Source organism: Lytechinus variegatus, chromosome 7 (genome assembly GCF_018143015.1).
Source record: "Lytechinus variegatus isolate NC3 chromosome 7, Lvar_3.0, whole genome shotgun sequence".
Taxonomy (NCBI): Eukaryota; Metazoa; Echinodermata; class Echinoidea; order Temnopleuroida; family Toxopneustidae; genus Lytechinus; species Lytechinus variegatus.
The window spans coordinates 31,920,500-31,943,458 of NC_054746.1; the positions used below are offsets into that span (position 1 = coordinate 31,920,500).

At 38.5% G+C, this 22,959-nt stretch overlaps 1 protein-coding gene across 12 annotated transcripts in view; it reads left to right on the forward strand.

Annotated features, from left to right (window-relative positions):
• LOC121419028 overlaps positions 1–22,959 on the forward strand; it is an 87,305-nt gene that overhangs the window by 50,718 nt on the left and 13,628 nt on the right. For 8 of the 12 annotated variants that reach the window (XM_041613290.1, XM_041613293.1, XM_041613296.1 and 5 more), the window contains 4 exons: positions 20–16,296; positions 17,995–18,634; positions 19,057–19,077; positions 21,172–21,233. In XM_041613290.1, the coding sequence (XP_041469224.1) occupies positions 20–16,296; positions 17,995–18,634; positions 19,057–19,077; positions 21,172–21,233 (17,000 nt within the window). Of the gene's footprint in view, positions 1–19; positions 16,297–17,994; positions 18,635–19,056; positions 19,078–19,180; positions 19,259–21,171; positions 21,234–22,959 lie in introns of all 12 variants that reach the window. The other 4 variants (XM_041613292.1, XM_041613297.1, XM_041613298.1 and 1 more) reach the window with 4 other exon arrangements.

Here is a 22,959-nt window from a genome sequence, read left to right on the forward strand (position 1 = left end):
TCTTTTAATTTTACTCCAGGTAAACAAAAGCTTGAAGGAGAATTGACCCAACTGAAAGATGCACAAACAACTTATCACTCAGATCTGTGTACCATTCCGAGTGTTGTTTCTGATGTCAGCATTGACACTAATGACCTCTCAGGGTTGGACGTTGCTCGGAAGCGTGTTGCACTAATGGAACTCCTACAAAAGCAGTCACAACGCAAGGCATTGGCTGCACTGGAACGGCGACAGGCAACCCTTGAGGTACAGAAAAGAACTGCTCAATTGATTCTGAAACATGAAGAGCAAAAACTCCAGGACTTTGAAACAGATCCACGTTTGCTCGAAGGAGAGTTCAGTTCGGAGTCACCTGAAAAAGAGCTTGGAGATCGTGACATGGAGAACACAGTAGATAGCTCTACAGAAAATGTGAGCACAGAATTACCAGCATCAGGACGAGTCAGTCCTGTAGGGAACAGTGATCCTGAAACAATGCACCATAACAATCTTCCTTCTCCCAAAAGAGAAACAAAGCGCATCCAAAAGCAGGAAAAGAAAGATCAGATTGTGGATAAAAAGAACGACCAAATGAAAAGTTCTAAGAAAAACTCCAGAAATATTGATGCTAGACCTGCCAAAAAGGTTGAATTAGGACCGCCAAAATCTAAACCCAGGGAAGAACAATTAAAGAGGGAAAGTGATGGTCAATCTGCTTCATCTTCAAGGTCACCTTCACCAAGTAAAAGTTCTAGGTCAAGTTCTCCAAGCAAGTCGTCAAGGTCTAGCTCACCCACCAAATCATTGCGGTCAGATTCACCAACCAAGTCTTCGAGGTCTGCATCTCCATCCAAATCTGTAAGGTCTGATTCCCCAACCAAGTCATCAAGATCATCTTCTCCTGCCAGCACATCTTCAAGAAGGTCTAGGCAATCTTCAGGAGATGTGTTTTCTCGTTTGTATCCCCAGCAAGAAACAAAATTTGATTATCTCAGGAAAAAGAGTCCTCCAAGGTATAGTGAATATGATCCTCATAGAGAAAGAGATAGAGACTCTCCACATCTGATAAGGAGAGAACTGTCTCCACCAGAGCATGATCCTATTAAGTTGAAGGACAGGAAACATGAATTTGTTCAGGATCATAAACATATGAGAACCAATAGTGTGCCTTCAAGCAATCTTCCAGACAGAACAAAGAACCATTCAAGGAGTAGGAGTGCTAGTCCAAGCATAAATAAACCTGTTAAACCTGTAGCAAGGCCAAAGAAATCTCCATTATCACAATCATCACAAAAGACTGATGAGAATGGTAGGAAAACCAAAGTGAAACCAAAAGACACAGTAAAATCACAACCTGAGAGAACTCAAAGTGATCCTGGTAATGAAAAACAAAGCAATAAGTGCCAAGCAAATATGAAGAGAGCCCACCAAACAACTCCACAAGAACAAACTCTGTCCAGTCCAACAAAGAGAAAATCAAGTAAACCAGAAAACACTTTAAAGGCGAAGACTCCTAAAGGTTCATCTGCCTCCCCTTCCCGGTCGAGACCAAGCAGTAATAAAGCAATAGACAGAAGTCCATCTCCCAAGAAGAAATCAGAACAAACTCCATCTCATCGAAAGACAGTGAAGAGGCCCCTCTCAAGGAGTCGCAATGGCAATGAAAATTCTGTTTCTCCCAGTCCTCGGAGGAAATTTGCAAGAACTCCTGTTGTCAAACCGAAGAACTGGCCATCTCTCGAGAACTTACCAAAGAGTACACCAAAATCTGAAGCATTCTATGTTCCTCTCACTAGTGAACAATTGAGGCTTGAACTTCAGAAGCACACCAGTGAGCAGGAGAGTAGACTGCATTCAGAAGATTTTGGGGTTTTAGGATGTGAACAGCCCTGTAGTCCAAGTCGTAAGAGGTCTATTGGAAAGCAACCACAAGAAACGCAAACTGACCCAAATAAGGATACTATTGGTGTGGACACATGTGATTTGGAGATGGATGGAATAAACGTTTCAATCAATGTAGAAGATTGTTACAGCTCTTCAGAAAGTTTTGTTGATTCCCTGGAGGAAGATCTTCAATGTGATCAACAAATAGAACTGGACCATGATGATGGACCAAGAATTGTTGATATGACATCTGCAGATGAAGACGAATTCTGGGCCATACCTGTCTCATCCGAGGATATTCTTACAGCTTCTAGTGATGAGGGAGAAGATGATGAAGATGACATTGCATTGAACCTTGATATTCCTGACAGGAAACACAGTTCAGATACTCTTGAGAGTGTGAACAGCAATGATGAACTAGAAACCGATTATCCTTGCCATACTACAATGATGGAGGTAGAAAATTCAGAGCCAATTGCAAATGAAGAACAAGGAAGTGCAGATTCTGATGATAACTCTTGCAACAGCCTACACTTAAATGGAAAGCGACCATTGCCAGATGATGATGTTCCTAACAGTGAAAATTTTGTGAATGCTCCTATTGTATGTGACCATGAAGAAGCTAATGGGGATATCTCATGTAATTTGGAACATTCTGATAGTGAACCAACACCTGCTATGCAAAGAGAGGATGAAATTATTGAAGAATCTGATCACTTTGATGAAATAGGGCTTGATGAGGATCAGATTTCACCATCAGAAACACATGTGCATAATGGAGACAAAGTGTCAACAGAACCTCCAAACCCCAATATAGAATTACAACAGAAAATTTTTGAACCAAAAGATCAGGAACTAGAAGTTTGTGAGAGAGACAAAGGTGAACAGATTGCTGAAGTTAAAGACACAGACACAGAAACACAAGAAGAGACATCACAGGTGAACTTCAGTGAAAAGAATGCAGTTTTACCCCTGAAGCCAAATACTACTGAATTGAACTCAATGCCAGACTTGCCTGATGAATGCTTATCCTCATCAAAGTCCAGTCCTGCTTCATTAATAAAGGAAGAAATTAATAAGCCATCAAATGAAGTTGAGCCACCTGTTGTTCCTGACAGAAATGTGCAGGAAGAGACAAAGAAAAACTCCCAAGATCACCATGAAAATATCAGTTATCAAGAACCTTTAGGGGAAATGCACGGTGAGGAAGATGTACAACATTTAGAATTCACTGATGATAATAGAGTTTGTGACCCAGTGGATCCTTGTGAAATCTCTGATGATGATGTAGTCCGATCAGCATCCACAAAACCACCCTGTCCTGATGCCACATTTGACCAACAAATCAACAAATGTTTGGGTCCGGGAGCAAATGAACAGAATAGCTCACAAGAAGACCTCTCAAATATCAGTGATCAAGAATATCTAGGGCAAATGCTTACTGGTAAGGCTTTATTAGACCTTGATAAATCATCTGATTATGAAGTAGCATCATCAAAACCGCTTTGTTCTGGTTCCAGCTACAACAAAGACATCATCATACCATCTAATGATGATGAGTCATCTGTGAGTCCTGCAAGAAATGGGAAGAGTACCTCACAGGAGATCTCATCTAATAGCCCTTTAAATATAGGGGATCAAGAATCTGTAGGGGAGTCGCTTACCAATGAATCTTTAGTCAGTCCTGGAATAACATCTGATGATGAAGAACTTAGACTAACATCTTCAAAACCACCTTGTCCTGATGCCGCATTGGATAAAGATTTCAACAAACCACTTTATAGTGATGAGTTACATGTTAGTCCAGCAAGAATTGAGCAGAATGTCTCACAGGAAAACTCTAAAAATGATCCTTATGATATCGGTGATCAAGAATTTCCAGAGAAGCTGCTTAATGATGAACCATCAGTCAATCCTGATATAACATCTGACGATGAAGAAGTGAGATCATCATCTTTAAAACCACTTTGTCCTGATTCTACATTCGACAAAGAATTCAACAAACCAATTTGTGATCGGCTGTGTGTGAGTCCAGAAAGAATTGAGCAAAATATTTCACTAGAAAACTCTAAAAATTACCCTAGTATCAGTTCAGAGAAACTGTTTACTGATGAACCATCAGTCAATCCTGATATAACATCTGATGAGGAAGAAGTTATATCACCATCTTCAAAACATTGTCCTGATGCCACATTTGACAAAATATTCTTCAAAGCAATATATGATGAAGAGCTGTGTGTGAATCCAGCAAGAGATTATCAAGATATCTCACAGGAAAACACCAAAAATGATCCTTCAAATATCTGTGATCAGGAATATCCAGGGGACACCGTTACTGATGAATTTGTAGTCAATCCTGATAAAACACCTGATGATCAGGTAATTGGACCAACATCATCAAAACAACTTTCCTCTGGTTCCATCTTTAGCGATGACATTAGCCAACCAGCTCATGATGATAGGTCATGTGTGAACCCAGCAAGAAATGGGCAGAAGACTTCTCATGAAAAATTCCTAAATGTTCCTTCAAATATCAGTGATCAAGAATCTCCAAGAGAATTATTTAGTGATGAGTCTTTAGTCAATCCTGATATAACATCCAATGATGAAGAACTTGGACCAACAGCTTCAAAACCACTTTGTCCTGAGTCCTTATTGGACAAAGAATTCAACAAACCAATTTATGATAAGAAGTCGTGTCCAGCAAGAATTGAACAGAATACCTCACAGGAAAACTCCAAAAGTCCTTCAAATATCAGTGATCAAGAAAATCCTGGGGAATTGCTAAATGCTAAACCTTCAATGGAACTTGGTGTAAAATCAGATGATAGAGAACTTAGACCAGCTTCATCAAAGCCACCCTGTTCAAATGTCTCATCTGAAAAGGAAATCAGCAAACCATCATCTTATGATGAGTTTTCTGTGGTTCCTGAAAAATACAAGCAGAAAAATACAGAATGCCCTTCATTGAAAATGAATGATAAAGTATCTTCAAAGGACTCACATCGTGATGAAAATATAGACCCTAAATCCGTGGACCTTGATACAATATCCAACAATGAAGTGGTTGGACCATTAGATGCTGAAATAGAAGCTTGGGAGGAGAGTAGGGATGCTGACTTTGATGAAATTACTTTCAAACTGGCAGGTCTATCCCCTGATATTGCTGTGAATGATATAGAGCAGCACATCAGCCAAGGTTTACCAGAAACAGACCTTCCATTCAATGACATGTCTTCTGACTCTTCTTACTCTGATGGCAATTATAACAGACCAACCTGGGAAACAGAAGCTGCTGAAGGAGGAAATGATTTTGAGGGCCTGAAAGTATTGAAAACTGTGGAGGAAAACCCTCAAATCTGTGATTCACAAAGTCTGAAGCCATGCAATAATGAAAATCAGTCAAGCACAGACATGCTCATTGAATCTCCGATGTCATCTCATCCAGTAATTAGTAATGGTAACCATGGAAATGAAGCATGTGGACCAATAAAGAAATTGGAAACTTCTAACGATTTTGATAACAGTAATCCTGACCAGCATAAAGAAACCGATGGTGATTTTCAAATGGATACTAGTGAAGCATTTGATCCTGTACACCAAGAATCATTTGAAGAATCTTCATTAGCAAAGGAATTACTTAGTGAGCCTACTGATCGTTTGGATCCTTTGCCTCCTGCTGCCTCTCACAAAGAAGAAGCAGAGGGACAAACAGACAATATTGAAATGGGTAGGAATGATTCTCCCGTTGAGGTTCCTGAAATGAATGAGCAGAGAGAGGTGGAAGAGGATCAAGAACTTGAGGTCAGTGACAATGAGGATTTTCCTCAAGAGTCATACTCTGATGAGATTCAATCAGGTGCAGACAGTCTAGGTGGTGATATTTCTTCTCCTTTCTCTTCAAATCCTGATGTTTGCATTGAGGAAAAGGATAGATCTTGTGGATCAGATGTCAGTGTGTTGCAGACAGAAGGGGACAGTGATATCCCAGGAGAAAATGGCCTTCAACCCAAAGAAGATGATCACTTTGTTGATATCAAAGACATTTGTAATCAAAGTGTGTTTCAAGAAGAGCAGCAAATGAATGAACCTGCCTTGAAGCAAGACTTACCTGAATGTGTAACTTTGAGACCAAGTAGTCTGAATGATATGAATGTTGCCTGTGACAAGCAAAATGATGAAGAATCTTCTTCTGTCTTTGGCTCTGGTGACATTAGGAAACCTGACATTGTGTTGGTCAGATATTCTGATGAGGAATTACCCAAAGTTGGAGGAAGTATAGAACAACATCCAGAACTCTCAAATCTTGAAGTTTTTCCTGAATCTAATCAGGCACTACCAATTGCTGAAGAATTGACATCAAGAGATCTGGAACCTTCATCTGTATTTGAAAATAAGGACATAGAACTCTTCAGTGCAACTCGAATTCCCACCCTTCCAGATTTTCCTGAAGACCACAGTAAGGTTGAGATTGAAAAAGAAGTGACTGGAAAAGTTCACGATGGCTTTCGTAATCAACCCGAAAATGAAGAGTTATACATGGATGAAAATCAGAAAGATTGTGCAGTACTAGAACCAAAGGAGGCGGCAAATAATGCAGTGACAATACTAACATCATGCCCATGTGAACCTGATGAGGTTATTCAAGATGATACTAAGCAAGAGCCAAAAGACTCGGGTGAATCAGAAACTAGTAATTATGAAAATGATGGCATGGATACTCCAAAAGGTGATTTGGATGATTATCCACAACCAAACATAGCAGTTTACTCTCCATCTTCTGCTAGTTACACTGTTGATGCCTCTCCAGCTAATGACAGAGATGATCAGGCACAACATGGAGATCATATGATAACCAAAAGTCTTGGGCTAGATGAGCCAAAATCATCAAAGAATTCAGCTATTTTCAATGGAAACACTTCTTTAGAAAGTAATGATCAAGATCAAATAAAAGATAATAAGCAACCACCCATACCTATGATAGCGATACAAAGTGAAGAAGATGAAGTTCCTACTGTTTCTTGCGTTGTTATGGCCAACCAGCTGGATCAACTACAGCGCCCAGTGATTGTGGACTTGTCCGAATTTGAGCTGGATTCAAGTGACAGTGAGAGCGATGAAGTTTCATCTGATAAGGTGACCGATGATCAATCAGAGTACAGTGAAGAAGAAAAAGAAATTTCACAAGAATCACCTTTTGATGATGAGTGCCTGTCACCTGAAAAAGTTCTGTTTCCTAATGGGGAAAGTGGCACTGATTCCCCAGATAACAAATACCAGCAGAAGCCATTAGACAAAAGAAAAGTCTCACAAAATATGGGTCCACAGCATGCACAACAACATTCTGATATTGACCCTGGTGATGATAAGCTGGAAAAACATGGTAAAGAAGACAACCCAAAGATGAAAAGTCTTCCTGATGGATTGTGTGATGAAACCAACAAGCTTCTACATGGTAATGATGACTTTCAAGTAAAGCCCCCGACTGTCAGAACAACTGTGAAGGATATTGATAAAAAGGAAATGGGACAAAATATACCTCAAAACATTGATCATCGTATTAACCAATCAAAGACTCACTGTGAAGATCAAAAAAATGTAAATGGGCCATCAGACACCAAGGACTTAACCAATATTGACAAATCTCATTCAGATCCCCACCTTAATCAATTGCCAGTGCTGAATGGCAACAGTGAAAGGAATCAGATCTCAAACAATCACAATTTCAGGATCACCCGTGCATCTCCTGTTCCCTTTTCCGATGAAGAAATGGAGAGCATGGAAAGTCCATCCTCATGCTCATCCACTAGTGCAGCAGACTATCATTTTGACGAGGAGCAAAGCCTCTCAGACTTTCTGGAGGATGTGGATAAAGTTAAGGATGAAGAAGAAGCCATGAGTGACAACATGTCTGCTCTACAAAATTCAGAAATAAATGGGGAAGGAACAGATACCAGTGATGAAAATGGTACTAGTAATTCATCAGTTCAATTGAAAACTGAACCTCACATTCCCGAAGGAATGAGAAAGAGAACTGTTCCTTCTATTCAAGCATCTCTACCACCAAATGTGTACAAATCTATTTTCAATGCTGATTCTCCACATAAACAGGACACCCCTACCAATTCATCTCAGGACAGCAATCTGCCAGATGACTCAGTCCTATACCAGAGTGCAATAGACACCTCTATGTATCAGACTGCAGTCGAGTCTCCTTCAGCATTCAACAAGAATGAAATTATTCCATTGAAGAAGACTTGGGGTAAAGATCAGATAATCTCATGCAGCACTCCGATAGGAACACCTGAAGGAACGCCTGTATCAAAGACTCTGGACTATGAAAATCTGGACCAAAGGAAATATGGTTCACCCCAGATAGACAAACTTGGAGGCTCTCCACTTGAACATGAATTGGGTGCTTCTCCAGGTTCCTTAATGGCAAGAAAATCGCATGTGTCTCCTGACATAACAAATCTGCAGGAACCTGCCAGAACTGTAGATGTTTCTAAAAGGAATGAGAACTTAAGTCCAACAGATATTTCAGTTTGTCATGGAGACATCAACAATGATACAAAGTCAGGTGCCACTGAAACCAATTTAGATAAAAAAGACAATTGGAAAGATGGAGGTAATGGAGAACAGACAAGGAGTCCATATTATTCACCACGTGATCTGCCTGAACAAAGTTACATTTTACACACTCTAGATACTATCCAGGAGGAAGAAAGTGTGACAGAAGTTTCAGAATCGGAAGACACTTGCAGCACTTTACATTCTGTCTCACCTCCAAATAGTAGAGTGGCATCTCCAAATATTGAGCATATGTCAGTTACATCACCAGAGAATGTTCACTATGATGTTCCTCCAGAAGTATCTATGTCTGTTAATAATGAAAAAACATTGGATCCATTGGACAAAAAGATCAGTCCCACACATCCATCTGAATTATTACAAAATGCAGATCAAGGAACAAAATCTGAAGTATACGAATCATCTGAAAATACTGATAAATTAGATGACTCTGAGGATATGACTACGCAAGAAGATATTCCTACATTTTGTAACATGGCTTGTCAGCAGGGTGATATGGTATCAGAAATTAATGAATCTGGAAATGAAAGTCCCATCAACAAGTTAACTGAAAATGATGAGGGTATTCCTGCAATTCCATCCACTGCTGATAACACAGATTTGTCTCACATACCAGGAAACTCAATGAATACTAATGAGTCAACTAATGATGATACTGAAAGTATTAGTAAGCTGGCTGAGTCACATACTGGAGATGAAGCTTCGCAAGTTGATTCACCAAAAATAAATAATGGTAGAAAAAAGAAGGATGTCTTTTCTAGACTGTATCCAAAGAATGTTCCAAAATTTGACTTCAAAAGGAAAAGTGCAGCATCAGTTATTCCTAAGGAGAAATCTCATGGAAATGTTTCACCAAAAATACAGAGGAAAGATCTTAAGGCAAAGAAATTAGAAATGTCTGAGACTACAACTGAAGATCATTTCGGGGAGAATGTTCTTGGTACAGGAAACTGCAATAATGATGAGACTGTAGGTCTTGTATCAAAGTCTCAGCCAGAAGATTTTGACAATATCTCTGAGGAAGACCAACAAAAGGAAGGCATTGCAGGCATGGCCATGGCTTCTTATGATCCAGCCAATACAGATAAAGACCATAATCCAAGGGACTTTCTTGAGGAGAAACCTGAAATGCCTGTTGATGATAGTTCAAAAGATCCTTTGGATGATGTAGTAGCAGATGATGGAGCCACAAATCATGAAGATTTTTACAAAGATGATGGGAATATTAGCAGTGACATCCTAACAACGTATCCTGACAAGTTTCTAGATGCAAATGAATCACAGGCTGTCGAAAACCTAAAACCTTTCCTTGGAAAAGACTATGCTGTTGCAAGTGCAAAATTAACAATGTTCATGAAGATGTTTGGCCTCTCTGTTGAAAGCACGGATAGTTCAGAGGGCTCTGACTCGCTTAGAATGCATAGAGACAAGGGACTAGTTGATAGGATTGTTGGCGATGGTGTCGGATATGACCCTGATTCATTTGAATGTAATGATTCATTGACAAATCCATTATCTGGAAGTCCAGGAAGAGGTGATCTCAAAGGAGTTGATACTGTACCTGGAGGCGATGAGTGTGAAGATCAGTCTTGGACAGCATCAGATGTAGCAGTTGATGGTGACTCTTCAATTCGAGAAATAAGAAGCAGATCAACCACTGTCTCTGATATGGAACTGGTGAGTGCAGGAGATGACATTATGACAGACAGTAATTCAGCTGTGTCCCTACATAATATAGAAGAGGACCAGCGGCTTGAAACTTCATCAAAATATCCAACTGACTTTCAGGGTTTACAGCTTGAACCCTGTGTCACTAAATCAATGCAACTTGCATATCCAAGAGAGGACATTACTCTAATATTGAGGAAGATGGATATTGATGCTTTCAAGTCTAACACCTTGAAACATGATTCTGCCATCAATGTACCGGCTGACTCATCTTCTGCTGATGTGGATAAGAACATTGCAGAACATCTGGATGTTAATGAGATTTCTGAAGATGATATCAGTGATGAGACCAAGACTAGTAAGAGCGGGAGTGATCTAGATCACAATCATAATATAGATTCTCCCCCAGAAGTGAAAGATCTTGATTTTGATGAAACTCCAGTTGGCATTGGTAAATCTACATTACCTTTGTCATCTTCAGTGGTTAATGACAAGGTTCCAGTTCAGATTCAAGAATCAGTATTAACCCCTTTCAAGGTTGTTGAGATGAAACACCCTAGTTTGTCTCCAGTTGGAAAATTGAATATCAGTGATAGGCCATCCAGATCACCAGGTAATAACTCAAATTTAGCCGAAGAAGCAGGTCAAGAGGAATTGTCATCATCAGAATTTGAAAGACCTCTCAACATTTCCAACCCAATATCTGATGTAACAGAGGTTATATATGCATCAAAGGTTCAGCTTGAAGAGAGCATGGTTTCTTCATCTCAGAGATTTAAAAAATTGTTTGCCAAAAGCAGTGAGATTCCAGATGGCAGGGACAATTTGCCTATTGTTGACACAGAAGGGGAAAAGGAAGTGCCGCTAAATAGTACAGGGGTTGTGGAAAGTCCTGTCCACAATAGAATTGACAATGGTGACTGCAGACTTTTGAAGATGCCAGTATCAGAGCAGATCACAGTTGACAGAGTGCATATACCAGAAGTGAGTTTATCATCCCTCTTCAAGAAGGATAGTGAAAATGAAAGCAATTCTAAAATCTCTGTTAACAGCCAACTTGACCCTAGAGCTGAACAACTAGGTGATCCATTTTCAGTCCATAGTCAATGTGAATTGAAGCAGCTTGAAGTTTTCCAAGACATACCCAAATATCAAGTTTATGAGACTTATACTAAGAGTCCACATCATCTTCCTGAAATTCCACTGTCAGCAATGTTGATGAAGCTAGGAGAAACTATGAAACCCCTTTCTCATCCTGAATATTATGATGAGGCTAAGTTTGATGATGCACATAAGCCAGAAGAAAATCATAGAATGAATACAGAATCGCTTGCTATGGAGGAAGCACAGCAGCAAAGAACTCAAGATGAAAATCATGATCAGCCAGACCATAAGCAACTAAGTTCTTTTGTCAGCACTAAAGATAATGTAAATGCTCATCACGATCAGAGCAGATTAAAGGAGCCAACATTTCTGGCACATGATACAAGATCTACCCAAAATTTGTCCAGAGTCCATGTAACAGAGGCTTGCACCGAGCATCCCATAAGTCATCATGAGGAGCCCTTGTTACCGATGCTTTCCAAGTTAATGGAATCTCCAGATTCTGATGAACATCCTTCACAGCAAAGTTCAGTAGTTGATACCAAAGGGATGGTGATTATAGAGCCAAAGCAAAAGGACAAATGCATAGATTCTGGACATTCGTTACCCAAGAATGCTCAGCAGAATATCTTTTTGGAACATCAAAATCCTGAAGAATCTACTGTTTCTTTTGTTGATGATAAGAACAACAGAGTTGGTACATATGGCGGAAATGAACAGAAGATAGCTCTGCCAGGGAAGAACAACTTTAAGAAAGATCAAGGAATGAATACAGATGATCCAAGTATTTTGGTCAAAGATGATTATTCCCATCATAAAACAACCAAGGAGGTCTCCCATGCTTCCTGCAGCACAGATGACATTCTTACACAGCCTGATAGTGATATCAGGACACAGGAATCTGCTGAAGAGCATCAAAGTTACCCTGAAATAACTATCAATGAAGAACCCATAGTAATAAAAATTGCCCATCCAACCAACGAAGAACCTGTCAAGTGGCCCTTGTTGTCGACTGACTCCAATGAGCATTCAACCCACCCACAGTCATCTATGGAGGACATTGGAATTATTACTACAGCTGTCGTTGACAAGTCAATCCAATGCAAGCCTTCAGACATGACTGAAGGACAGTCTGGTGACTTAGTATCAATTGTGCTTCATGAAAGAAAGGATAGGTCTACATCACCAGAGGCTCTTGATGAGAGCATGCATTCTTTTAAACCGATCACACCATCACCAAGACTCATCATTGCAGCTGGACCACTTGATTCTACAGTTACCGAGATTGAGGAGCTTAGCAGAGATTCTGAAAAGGGCACCAAAGACAGTGGTTGTCAGAGAAAGGAGCATAGACACCCATCCTTGAAGATTAATCAGTCACCAGAAGAAACCATCCAAGAAGCCATTATTGAAAAGGAACCACAAAGTAATCTCCCTTCATCTCTTAATGTTCATTCGATTGGTGGAGCAAGTCCAGCACATTCTCCTTTGCACAGCTCTAGAAGCACAGATGATGAGCTTGCTCAGATATTTGCTGCAGCTAAACAAAGATCATCCACGAAGCACAGGTTTACTAACACGTCTCCAGAAATTCCAGCATCGCAAAGATCATTAGTGGATGTATCCACTATCACTGATGGTACTACTGTCTCTGCACAACAAACATCACCAATTGACCTTCTAACAGAGCAGAGATTAGTATTAGATGCATCTACCACCACTGACAGTAGTCTAAAATTAATATCAAAAAGCCCTGAAGTAGATGTAGACAGAGCATGCAAACAAACATCACCATGTAATGAACAACCTACCACTGCCAGTGTGCAAACCTCTCCTTATAGAGAGATTGATGACATTAAAAATTGTGAAAAGTCATTTAAAATCTCAGCTACAGAAACAGTAGCATCCACACAACCTGATATGCAAAAATCTGCAGTTGATTCCAGTGCTGCACATTCTGTTGTTTCTGGAGATGGCATGGAAATTAATCAGCAAACACATGAAGAATTTTCATCATTGGAAAACAGAAGTATTGGGACAAGTCCAATAGCTCAACCAGATCTCCCCAAATCAGAGCATTTTTCTCCTCAGAACATCAAGACAAGCACACCAAATATTATTAGTGTAGATGAGCAGGAGACCCAAGCCAATTTATCATCTCTTTCAAACAACCAGGAATGCCAGACTGACTTGTTGCCAAGTGGTCCATCGAGTCCATCATCTATTGAAGCTGATACATGTGGCCCCTGGAGGAAAGCAAGTGAGGTCTTGGATGAACTTTCAAAGAACATGGATACTGAGGAGCTGGAACTCTTTGCTGTGCTCATGCATAAGAGGCGATTTTCTGAACAAACTGTAGACAGGGTCAAAGGACTTGCTGAAAAACTTCGGAAGAGGAATCAGTTAGATGAACAAGCACTTCTCAACCCAGATGAAGGATCAAAAGAACCATCTGAGAATCCACCCATTTCAACTGATACTGCACATGAACTTTCTTTACCACAAGTTTACAGTCCTGATGTATTGGGTAGTGGATTTGGCACTCCAAAGATACAACAACTTGAAAACACTGAGAAACATCTAGACCAACCTAAAGCTGTCTTGACATTATCACCATTGCCACTATCTGAAACGGGAACAAGAGAATTTGACTTTGAAGGCAATGAAGGCACATTCCCTGCACATGATATCAATACAAGTAAAGATGATTTGCAGACACATTCTCCAGTAGATGATGACTTCGTCACTCTCCCTGGTCAGAATGGTAGTATGTCACCACCAATGGTTCCAGCATCTGAACAGATCCCTTCTCCAAGAATTGGATTGCCTTTTGATAGGAAGCCAACTCCTCCTACCAAGACTTTTTCAGAAAAAACAGTACCAAAATCTGATAGACCAGCAACATCTTCTCAAGTGCCTTTGAGTCATGTAATGGGTACCGGCTCTTGCAATGATTGGCACTCCTTACCACTGCAATCTGGGTGGGGTGAGCCATTGAATAGAAACAATAACAGCAGCACTGACTACAGTGAAGATGACATAGGTATTGGGGAAACAGCAACAGATATACTGAACAGTGACCCACCACAGTCTGCTGGAATTGAGTTGAAGCAATCACCAAGAGCCACGCTTTCAAAGTTCTCTGATGTCAGCTTTGATTCTGAATTAGACTTCCCTGTTGGTGCTGATGACCTGAAAGATGGGTCTAGGCTAGACAAGAAAGATAGGGTGAACGATCTTAGTATTTATGCAAGCACGCAAAGCTTGGATTCAGACCTCTTTGGAGATGGTACTGAACCAGAGTTATTAGCTCTACAGGGAGATACTGATGACAGTAATGCAAATACCAGCTCTGTGCCAGTTGACATCAGTCATGGTTTTGTAGGAGACAATCCGGTAGAGGAAAAAGATGATCAAAGAGAGATGGAAGAAGAGCTGACCGATGCAGAGTCTTTAAGGATACATATGCCACCAATATCACCATCGAAGTTGGAATGGCTGTTGGCAGAATCTGAAATTGAACCAGATGTCAAGTATTTACCTCTGAGCAAGCACCCTGAGAAAGACAAGATCCCTCTTCCAGGATTTAAACTTCATAGCTCAGAGAATCCGTACTTGATTGAAAAACAACCGAATGAAGCACTTATGCAAAAACCAGAAGGAAAAATCCATCCTCAGGTTACAGAAGTGGAAGCATATCCAGTAAAATTCAAATTGGACAAGGAACAGAAAGGGAGTGGTCTGTCAAGCTGTGTAACAGGCCCATCAGCAAGATCTAGACCTGTTGCAGGATACAATAATCAGATATCAACAAGCAGCAGACAGGATCCAGGGGTGGCCCTTCCTCCCACAGGTATCAGACATGCAAACCTTGAGAGGACAGGATCAAGCCTTGGAGAAAGCAGTGGTATTTACAGTCTTGCAAGTGAGATACCCCACCTTCATCAAGTGAAGACTCCTTTAGGTTCTTTGGACTCATTGATTATTGCTTCATCCACTGATGAAGAAAGAGACATGCAGCAGTTACAATCAGAGTATGAGAAACTCCTTCAAGAAAGAAACTCAAGCAGCCTCAATCCTGATGATCATCGCTGTTCAAGGAATCTTCAACAACCACAGAGTCTCAAAGATTCATATGATGACAACAAGAGTGCACAACCTCATAATGGATTTCTAAATGGGTACAGTAGTGGAGATTCTGCAAGTAGTTCAGAAATTGATGGTTTTGTGTGTGGACTCTATGGCCAAAGCATGGACAGAAAAGACATTTCCATTGAACTACTTGAAGCACAGGTGATGCATGGTATAGGAGAGACTGATGCATTACTTAAGTTCCTTGATGATGACCTTCCCTTGGAACACTGGACAAATCGTAAAAAGAAAGCAAAACCACATCATGGAGAAACAGAACAACGAAGGCCATCTTTAGATAAAAAAGTAATAACTCACAATCCAAATAACACTAGTAATAAATCCCCTGGGTATCAAGTAAGAAAAAGTCCCAGCCCTTCTCTGAGGAAATCCCCTTCAGGTGTGCAGTCCTTGAGAAGTTCGCCCTCCGCAGTGACCCCACCTCCTCTTCAAAGGGTTGTGAAACCAATCCTTGATACTTCTCCAAGTGAACAGTCTCCATCTCCAAGGGGTCATTTCAGACCAAGTGAACACTTGAAATTTTTAAAGCGTGTCAGGGAAAATGTAGTCAAAGCAACAGCAAACCCGTTAAGCCCTACGCCATCTTCACCATCTCCAAGTCCCCAGATGTACTCTCTGTACCCATCTGAAACACCATCTGAAAACCACAGGAACTCCTCAACATTCAGTCCGGAGAAGAATGACATGGAGCTTTTCCTGAAAGAACTTCGAGAGGCGAGGAAGATGTCCCGGTCAGAGATCGCTAAGGCAGAAAAAGAGCTCGAACCAGCCAGAAGAAGGTACTCAAATGGAGAAGACAATGTGTTTGCTGATGGTATGCCAGGCAGCAATGATGATTCCAGAAACCATCCTCCATCATCTGTTGCAGAAAAAGATGAAGAGTGCCCTGTGATACAAAGAACTCAACGATCAGATGAGGCAAGTTGTTCTTTTGATTAATACTTCTAATAAGAAATTGTTAATATACAGTGCATATCAAAAAAAAGTTTACACTTAGAAAAAAATCCTGTGAAATTATACATTTGTAATATCCTGATGATTTTTCCACATTTTAACATTGGTACAGATCCATTTAAGCAAATGAGGATAAAACTGTCGAAAAATATTTCCGCTTGAGTGAGCACCACTTACTTTTGAAAAGTTTGTGAAAAATGATTTGCGCAGAACTTTGAAATAGTTTTGGGAATAAAAGTAGACCTTAATCATGAAGAACACGTGGAATTTAGCTACTATAATTGATTTGAAGATATCTTGTACCCTTTCAAACTTGTCTCCTTGCCCAAAACACTTTGAAGAGTGCATTGCACCCCACCCCTCCCCCACACACCGAAACCATCGTGACGATATTTGCTTTACACTGAGCTGTGATTTACATGAAATGGCTTAGGCTTGATTTTCATTTTGTTAATCATTGTCAAGCTAGGAAAAAGTGTAGAAACAAATATAAAATGAAAATGAACTGTAAACCCACTTTAAATGATAAAAACTTAGTGAAAAAATGCTGGAGATGTCTGATATAAACTTTTGTTTAGATTTAGTTATGTCCTCAGATCCGGCTGGCACAAAAAGGGTAGAGATTGTGCTTACTAAGTGTTGAAATTTCAATCTGAGTGGCAAAATTGTTACAAAATGCTTGAATGTATCCATTTGATTTCAATTGACTAAAAGTGCAAGGGAAATGTGTGAGAAATGTTTAGCAGGGTAAGTTTGATTTTGCCATTTTCCCTTGACACAGCGTGAAAACAAGCAATTTCTGCCAAACAGATTTCTGCAAGTTTTTCAAAAATGAACAGTGCTCACTCAAGTGTAACATTCTGTCAAAACTTTTAATTTTATTGGATAGATGAGATCCAAACCCAATATTACATGTGAAAAATTTACCCACATGTTGTATATTTTTTTAATTCCCAGGGCTTTTTCAAAGTGTAAACTTTTTTTGATACGCACTGTATATTGCACTATTTCCCCCCCCAAAAAAAGTCTTAATTCAACTGGGCATTACAGAGTAAAGAAAAAAGTTTGATATTCTATAATATTCTAAAGACGTACCATAATTGAATATCAGGTTGAATGTCTGTATTTACAATTCAAGATGATTTCTTAAAATGATGATGAAGAATTGTTTTTTAAGGAGACATTTGAAGATGATGTGGTTACACTGAATAGTGGGATTGAGGTTCCAGAGCTTGGACTTAAAATGCTTAAAATATCTATTTTTTGTTCATAGATATGTATTTATTTTTAAGCCAGGTCTTAATTATGAATTAGATTAATGAATCATTGACAATATCCCAATGACTATTGACAGTTTATGTAAAAGTAATAATGTACATACTGCTTTTGTAATGCTAATTAAACTTGTACACATACATTTACTGCATGTTACCATGTAAACTAAATGTACACAACGTAGAATAACAAAGAAATAAAATGTTAAGGGTCATCGTTGTGGTATATCATGTCTGGAAATGGCAAAAGTTGTCTGAGATGGCAGCGATACATATTAATTTGTTTCATTTTGTCTGTTTTTTTCTTCATTTCTTCATCAAAATGAAGCTTTATTGAATTGATTTTTTAGATTCATTTTATCAATTTGATTGACTTATTTCATTACAGGACCTCATTGACCAGGAAATTGCTTCCATGCGTGCGGCTGCAGCTGTCATCCTTCCGTCCACATCAACACCCACTGCTGGGACCAGTCCATGCAAGGATGGGGATGAATCCAATGATGACCTGTTGGAAGAATCACCAAGCAAGCCACACTACTATGAGCTGTATGATCTGCCTTCAAGAACTGGACCCCCGAGCAGGAGTGATAGTCAAAACCGTCCATCATCACAGTTTGGTTATAGCCTCTATAAAGACCCACCAAGATCACATGATGCCTTGACCAAGACCTACCCTCCGACAAAATCCCTCCAGGGTGAGGACTCAAAGAGAGATACTACACCTCTAAATCACAGTGGAGGTGTCCAGCTGCAGAAGTACACACCACTCAAGAGCACAGGATCATCTGGCAGTCTGTCTGCCCCTCCCAACAGGAGACCTACCCCACAGCCAAGAGGAGTCTACCTGTCTACCCCACAACACAGAGGAATGACCAACACTCAGGAGGGTGGTTCCATTAGAAGTTATAGGGGTTCTCCTGGCAGCCAGGTGAAGATATCTCCTGTCAAATCAAGTTTAAGGAACAGACGGCTTCATGGAGCAAAACCCTTTCAAGAGCTTCCAACAGTCCGGGAATCCAAACTAGGTAATTAGCTTCATATATTTGCTTCAGAAAATATTTATTATATTTGGGTTCGCCAATGAGATATATGGGTTCAAATTGAACAATAAGTTGCAATTCTGGAATGAGAGTAAAAATATGAAAAAGAGAAAGGGAATGGAATATTCAGTGTTCTCCTTAATCATTATAATGTCCCATCTTATATTTTAGTGATGATAAGCATTCCTCTGAATACTTTTTCTTTGAAATTTACATTTCACATTTTAATATCTAATGAGTCAAAATATGTACGATTGCTAGCCAGAGGATTAGCTAAATGAATGTAGAAGTCAGGTAATAGACCTATCCTGTTTGTGAAATGGAATGTAGACTGTACTATATCATCTCAAAACAATTTTTCTGCCTTTCTCTTGAAAACTTCCATTGGACATGTGTCATATCTACAGAAAGCAGAAGTAAAGACAAGGGTAATTCTATCTGTTTGTGCTGAATTGTTTTTGTTTTATAAGTTCTTGTTTGATGTGACCTTTAAACCGTGTCTTGATGACATCCTCTTTTCAATCTTAACAGCTTCAGGACTCTACCACTTGGGCGTCTATTAGGGGCATTTTTTGCAAGAGTGACAACAGAAAGTATATTACACACAATGTAATTCACTTCAATAACATTCACCCTCAATATACATGTATACACACAATACTACCACTGATTGTCATAAATATTTCTTCACAAAGAAAGTGTTTCTAAGAGTGTAGAGGATATGATAAAAATGTGTCTATTGATGATACCAATCATCCTTTGTTTTGGTTTAGACATGTTGTATTCATTTATTATACATAAGATTCACCATCGTGACTGAGGCTAAATCGAAGATTTAAATGTCTTCCCTACTGATTTTTAAAGTAAATCATCTAAAGTTTTCAACATTAATCATGTCGAAGTTTACATACCATAGCATTCAAGATACCATACATTTATATTTAGTATTGCAACATTAAGTGTAAATGTGTTACTTGACTCACCACATTATTAGATATTGTGCTTTAAATGTAAACATCATCATTAGCCCATGATTTGGTGAAAGGGGGTATTTCCCTATTCATAATAAAAAAAAATGAAATGCAGTGTTAAAAATACAAGTTTGTGATATATTTAGTGCTGCCAGTTTGCAAAAGGATTACCGTATGTTACTAGCATTTGGAGTGTTGAAAGTGATTCCATTTCGTGAAATTGCTATTTATTCTTAATGTGTCCATTGATTTTTCTTGTTGTCAGTCCAAAATATATCTAATCAAATCAAAGTTTGAAAGAAATTATTATTATATGGAAGCTACCATGAATTCATCATTGAAATTTGTTCATGCGCTGACACAAATTTACTCAGCATGAAATCACTGACCTCAAAGATTAATTACTACATTATGAATCATAGGCTCATCCAACCAATATAAAGAATGTTCATGCTCATTCAGTCCTCGATTCATATAAAGGGGTTCAAAAATTCAACACCATCTTGCTTGATTTTCATTAAATCAGCATATTTTGTTCAATGCTTAGAAATGATACTAAATAATTTGAAACAACAATGTCACTTAAATCTTCCTTATTCAATGAAAGCATCACTTTCACTGATTTTTTAGTAGGAAGAGAATTCTCTAGAACTCCCAAATTAAAGGCAATTGACACTCCCAAAATCTGACACCCCCCATATAAAATGGTTCTGATTTTGGCTTTCATGCCAATTGAACTTCAAGTACCATGGAGCCTTGATGGTACATGTCTTAGGTTTGAAAGACCTTATCATGTGCCATTTCATATACTACTGATCCAAATGATTGGGTAAAAGTTTTCTTTGACACACATACTCATTGAATTGCCTAGCTGATTCGTGACTTTCATTTATTATTCAATGTGTGCAGCCTACAGTATTGCATTCATCCACTGCTATTGTAGCATTGCTTATTGTCCAACTGGTAACATATTAATAAACTGCAATGAAGCTAACAAATTTAATGTAAACATACGATGGGAAGGGGAGAGAACTCAATTGTGACTATTGATCTATATTGATTAGTTCTTCTGTAGCATCTGGTTGTTCAAATGCATGGTCATGGTTATGACAAGAAGGTATCCAGGCAGGGTAAAACAAAAGAAAACATTTGCTTTTTCTCCAACACAATTTCCTGACATAAGTGATGCAGTATTGAATAGTTCCAGTCAAAGCTCCTTCGCTCAGATTTTGGATACTAGAATGATATCCACCATAGGAAAATCTTATAGTTGATATGATGTATCTTTATTTTTTCTGTTTCTTTCTGTATCAATGTATTATTTTACACCATATTTCAGTCACTACTGTACATGTATACTCTTCATTTTGCTCTCACAATTTATCCAATATCTGAACACAGTTACTGCTGCAAGCATACAAAAGCATTTTTTTGTTTTTTTTTATTGTTACGATCTAAAATAACGGATTTGTCACATGATGTTTCATTCTATCTTCTCATTTTTCATTTGTGCACGACCTTGTCCCTGTCCTTGTCCACTCTCCCCTGTAGTATGGTCACGTCCTGAATGTCACCTTGTGGCGGAGGCAGCATTACATACTCTTATGTCTGAGGTAAAAAAATGCTGTGGAGAGCGCAAGAATCCACCTTGAGCTGAGCTTTTGTTAAAAATATATTATTCAAGCTGACATTCTCTAATATTTTGGGCTTTTGCACGTGGTTCATAACAAAAACACACCCTCGCTGCTTTCCCCTAAGTCGTACATCTAGTAACTTTGAAATTAGAACTGATTTCATTGCTTACTATTAAAATAGAAATGCTTCCACCATTATTTTTTTTCACATCACTGCAATATTTATTTATTATTCTCTTTTCTCTTTGTATTCAGTATTTGTTACAATGTGTATATTTGTACTTATTTTCTGTTCTTAAATCTATGACCTTTTTCCCAATTTGATGTTCAAATTTGCTAAACGTCTTTTGAGAACCTGTGCAACACTATCCCAAACTTTTTTAGTTGATTTCCATATTTATTGCCTTTCATCTTTACTTATTTTATACTCTTCATGTGTATATTCGTATGAGTATATCTTCCTTAAATGCTATGCTTCATTTTTCTTTCCCGCTTTTATTTTATAATCAATATTTGCTATGCAATTGTAATTGTATTTTCTCCCTCGTAGTCTCTTTATAAATATTCTCTTCTCTTTTTGTCTTTTTTTTCTTATTAATCTATTATTTTTACCCTTCTCCTATAATGTATAGTTCTTTCAGTTATATGTAATATGTTTATTTTTTCAACAAGATAGCAAGTATATGTTTAAGAATTTTTTTAACCTCAGTTTATGTACCTTACCATATTCTCCCCCCCCCCCCCTTTGTTCACTAGACCTTTTCTGAACAAAATAATATTATCACAGTCTACCCAAAACATTGTAAATGTAAAAATATATGGGCTTCTCTATTCCTGTCACAACTTTTGCTTAATTCAATTATTTTCCATTTTACATTGTTGTACTCACAAATGTAGTATTTTTCTATAATTTGTTTCATGATTTATGCACTTTTGAAATGGCACATTAGATTGCATAAACTTGTGACATCACATACAGTAGTTCTCAGAAAAAGCCAATATTTCATTAGCAGTATCATTGCGCTTCATTTTAGAAATAAAAATCAGGTAGAACGTCATTTTGCAAAATAGCTGATCAAATCCTTCCATTACCAGTTGACCAAGGCCCTGTAACCCACAGCTGAGCAATGATGATTTATCAATTTTAATGATTGATTGTATTGGCTATGATGTAGGCCTACAAAAATTGCCGCCTGCAATTAATCACAGAGCTTTGAGGTATGGGGGCCCAAATCAGTAGTAATTTTACATTGAGTATGACAATGACTCTTTAATCTAATAATCTAATCTTTAAACTTTCAGTGGAATTATATTGCATTATCCCAGGATTCATTAATGTCAAAGTTCGGTTAATGGTGATAAGGAAGGTGGATTACATCACTCCTTAGTGATCATTTATTATTATTGTACTGCTTGCATGCAGATGGTGCTTTTTTTAATTAGACCAAAAGCACTTAAAGTGTATACAATTAATAACAAGAAGAAACTCTTAGAACTACAAAGTGCTAAAAGTGATGGGTTTTCTTCCCTTCTAAAGATATTTACCAATGTAGACCGTCTCCTTGAAGATGATAAATCATCCCAGTATATTAAAACTGAAACAGTAAATGTTGTTTCACCACTTGTTACATTGCTCAAGAGTTGGATTATCCGTTCATTAATAGCAATAAAGTCACACCATTTGGAAATAGTATAGAGTTTACCT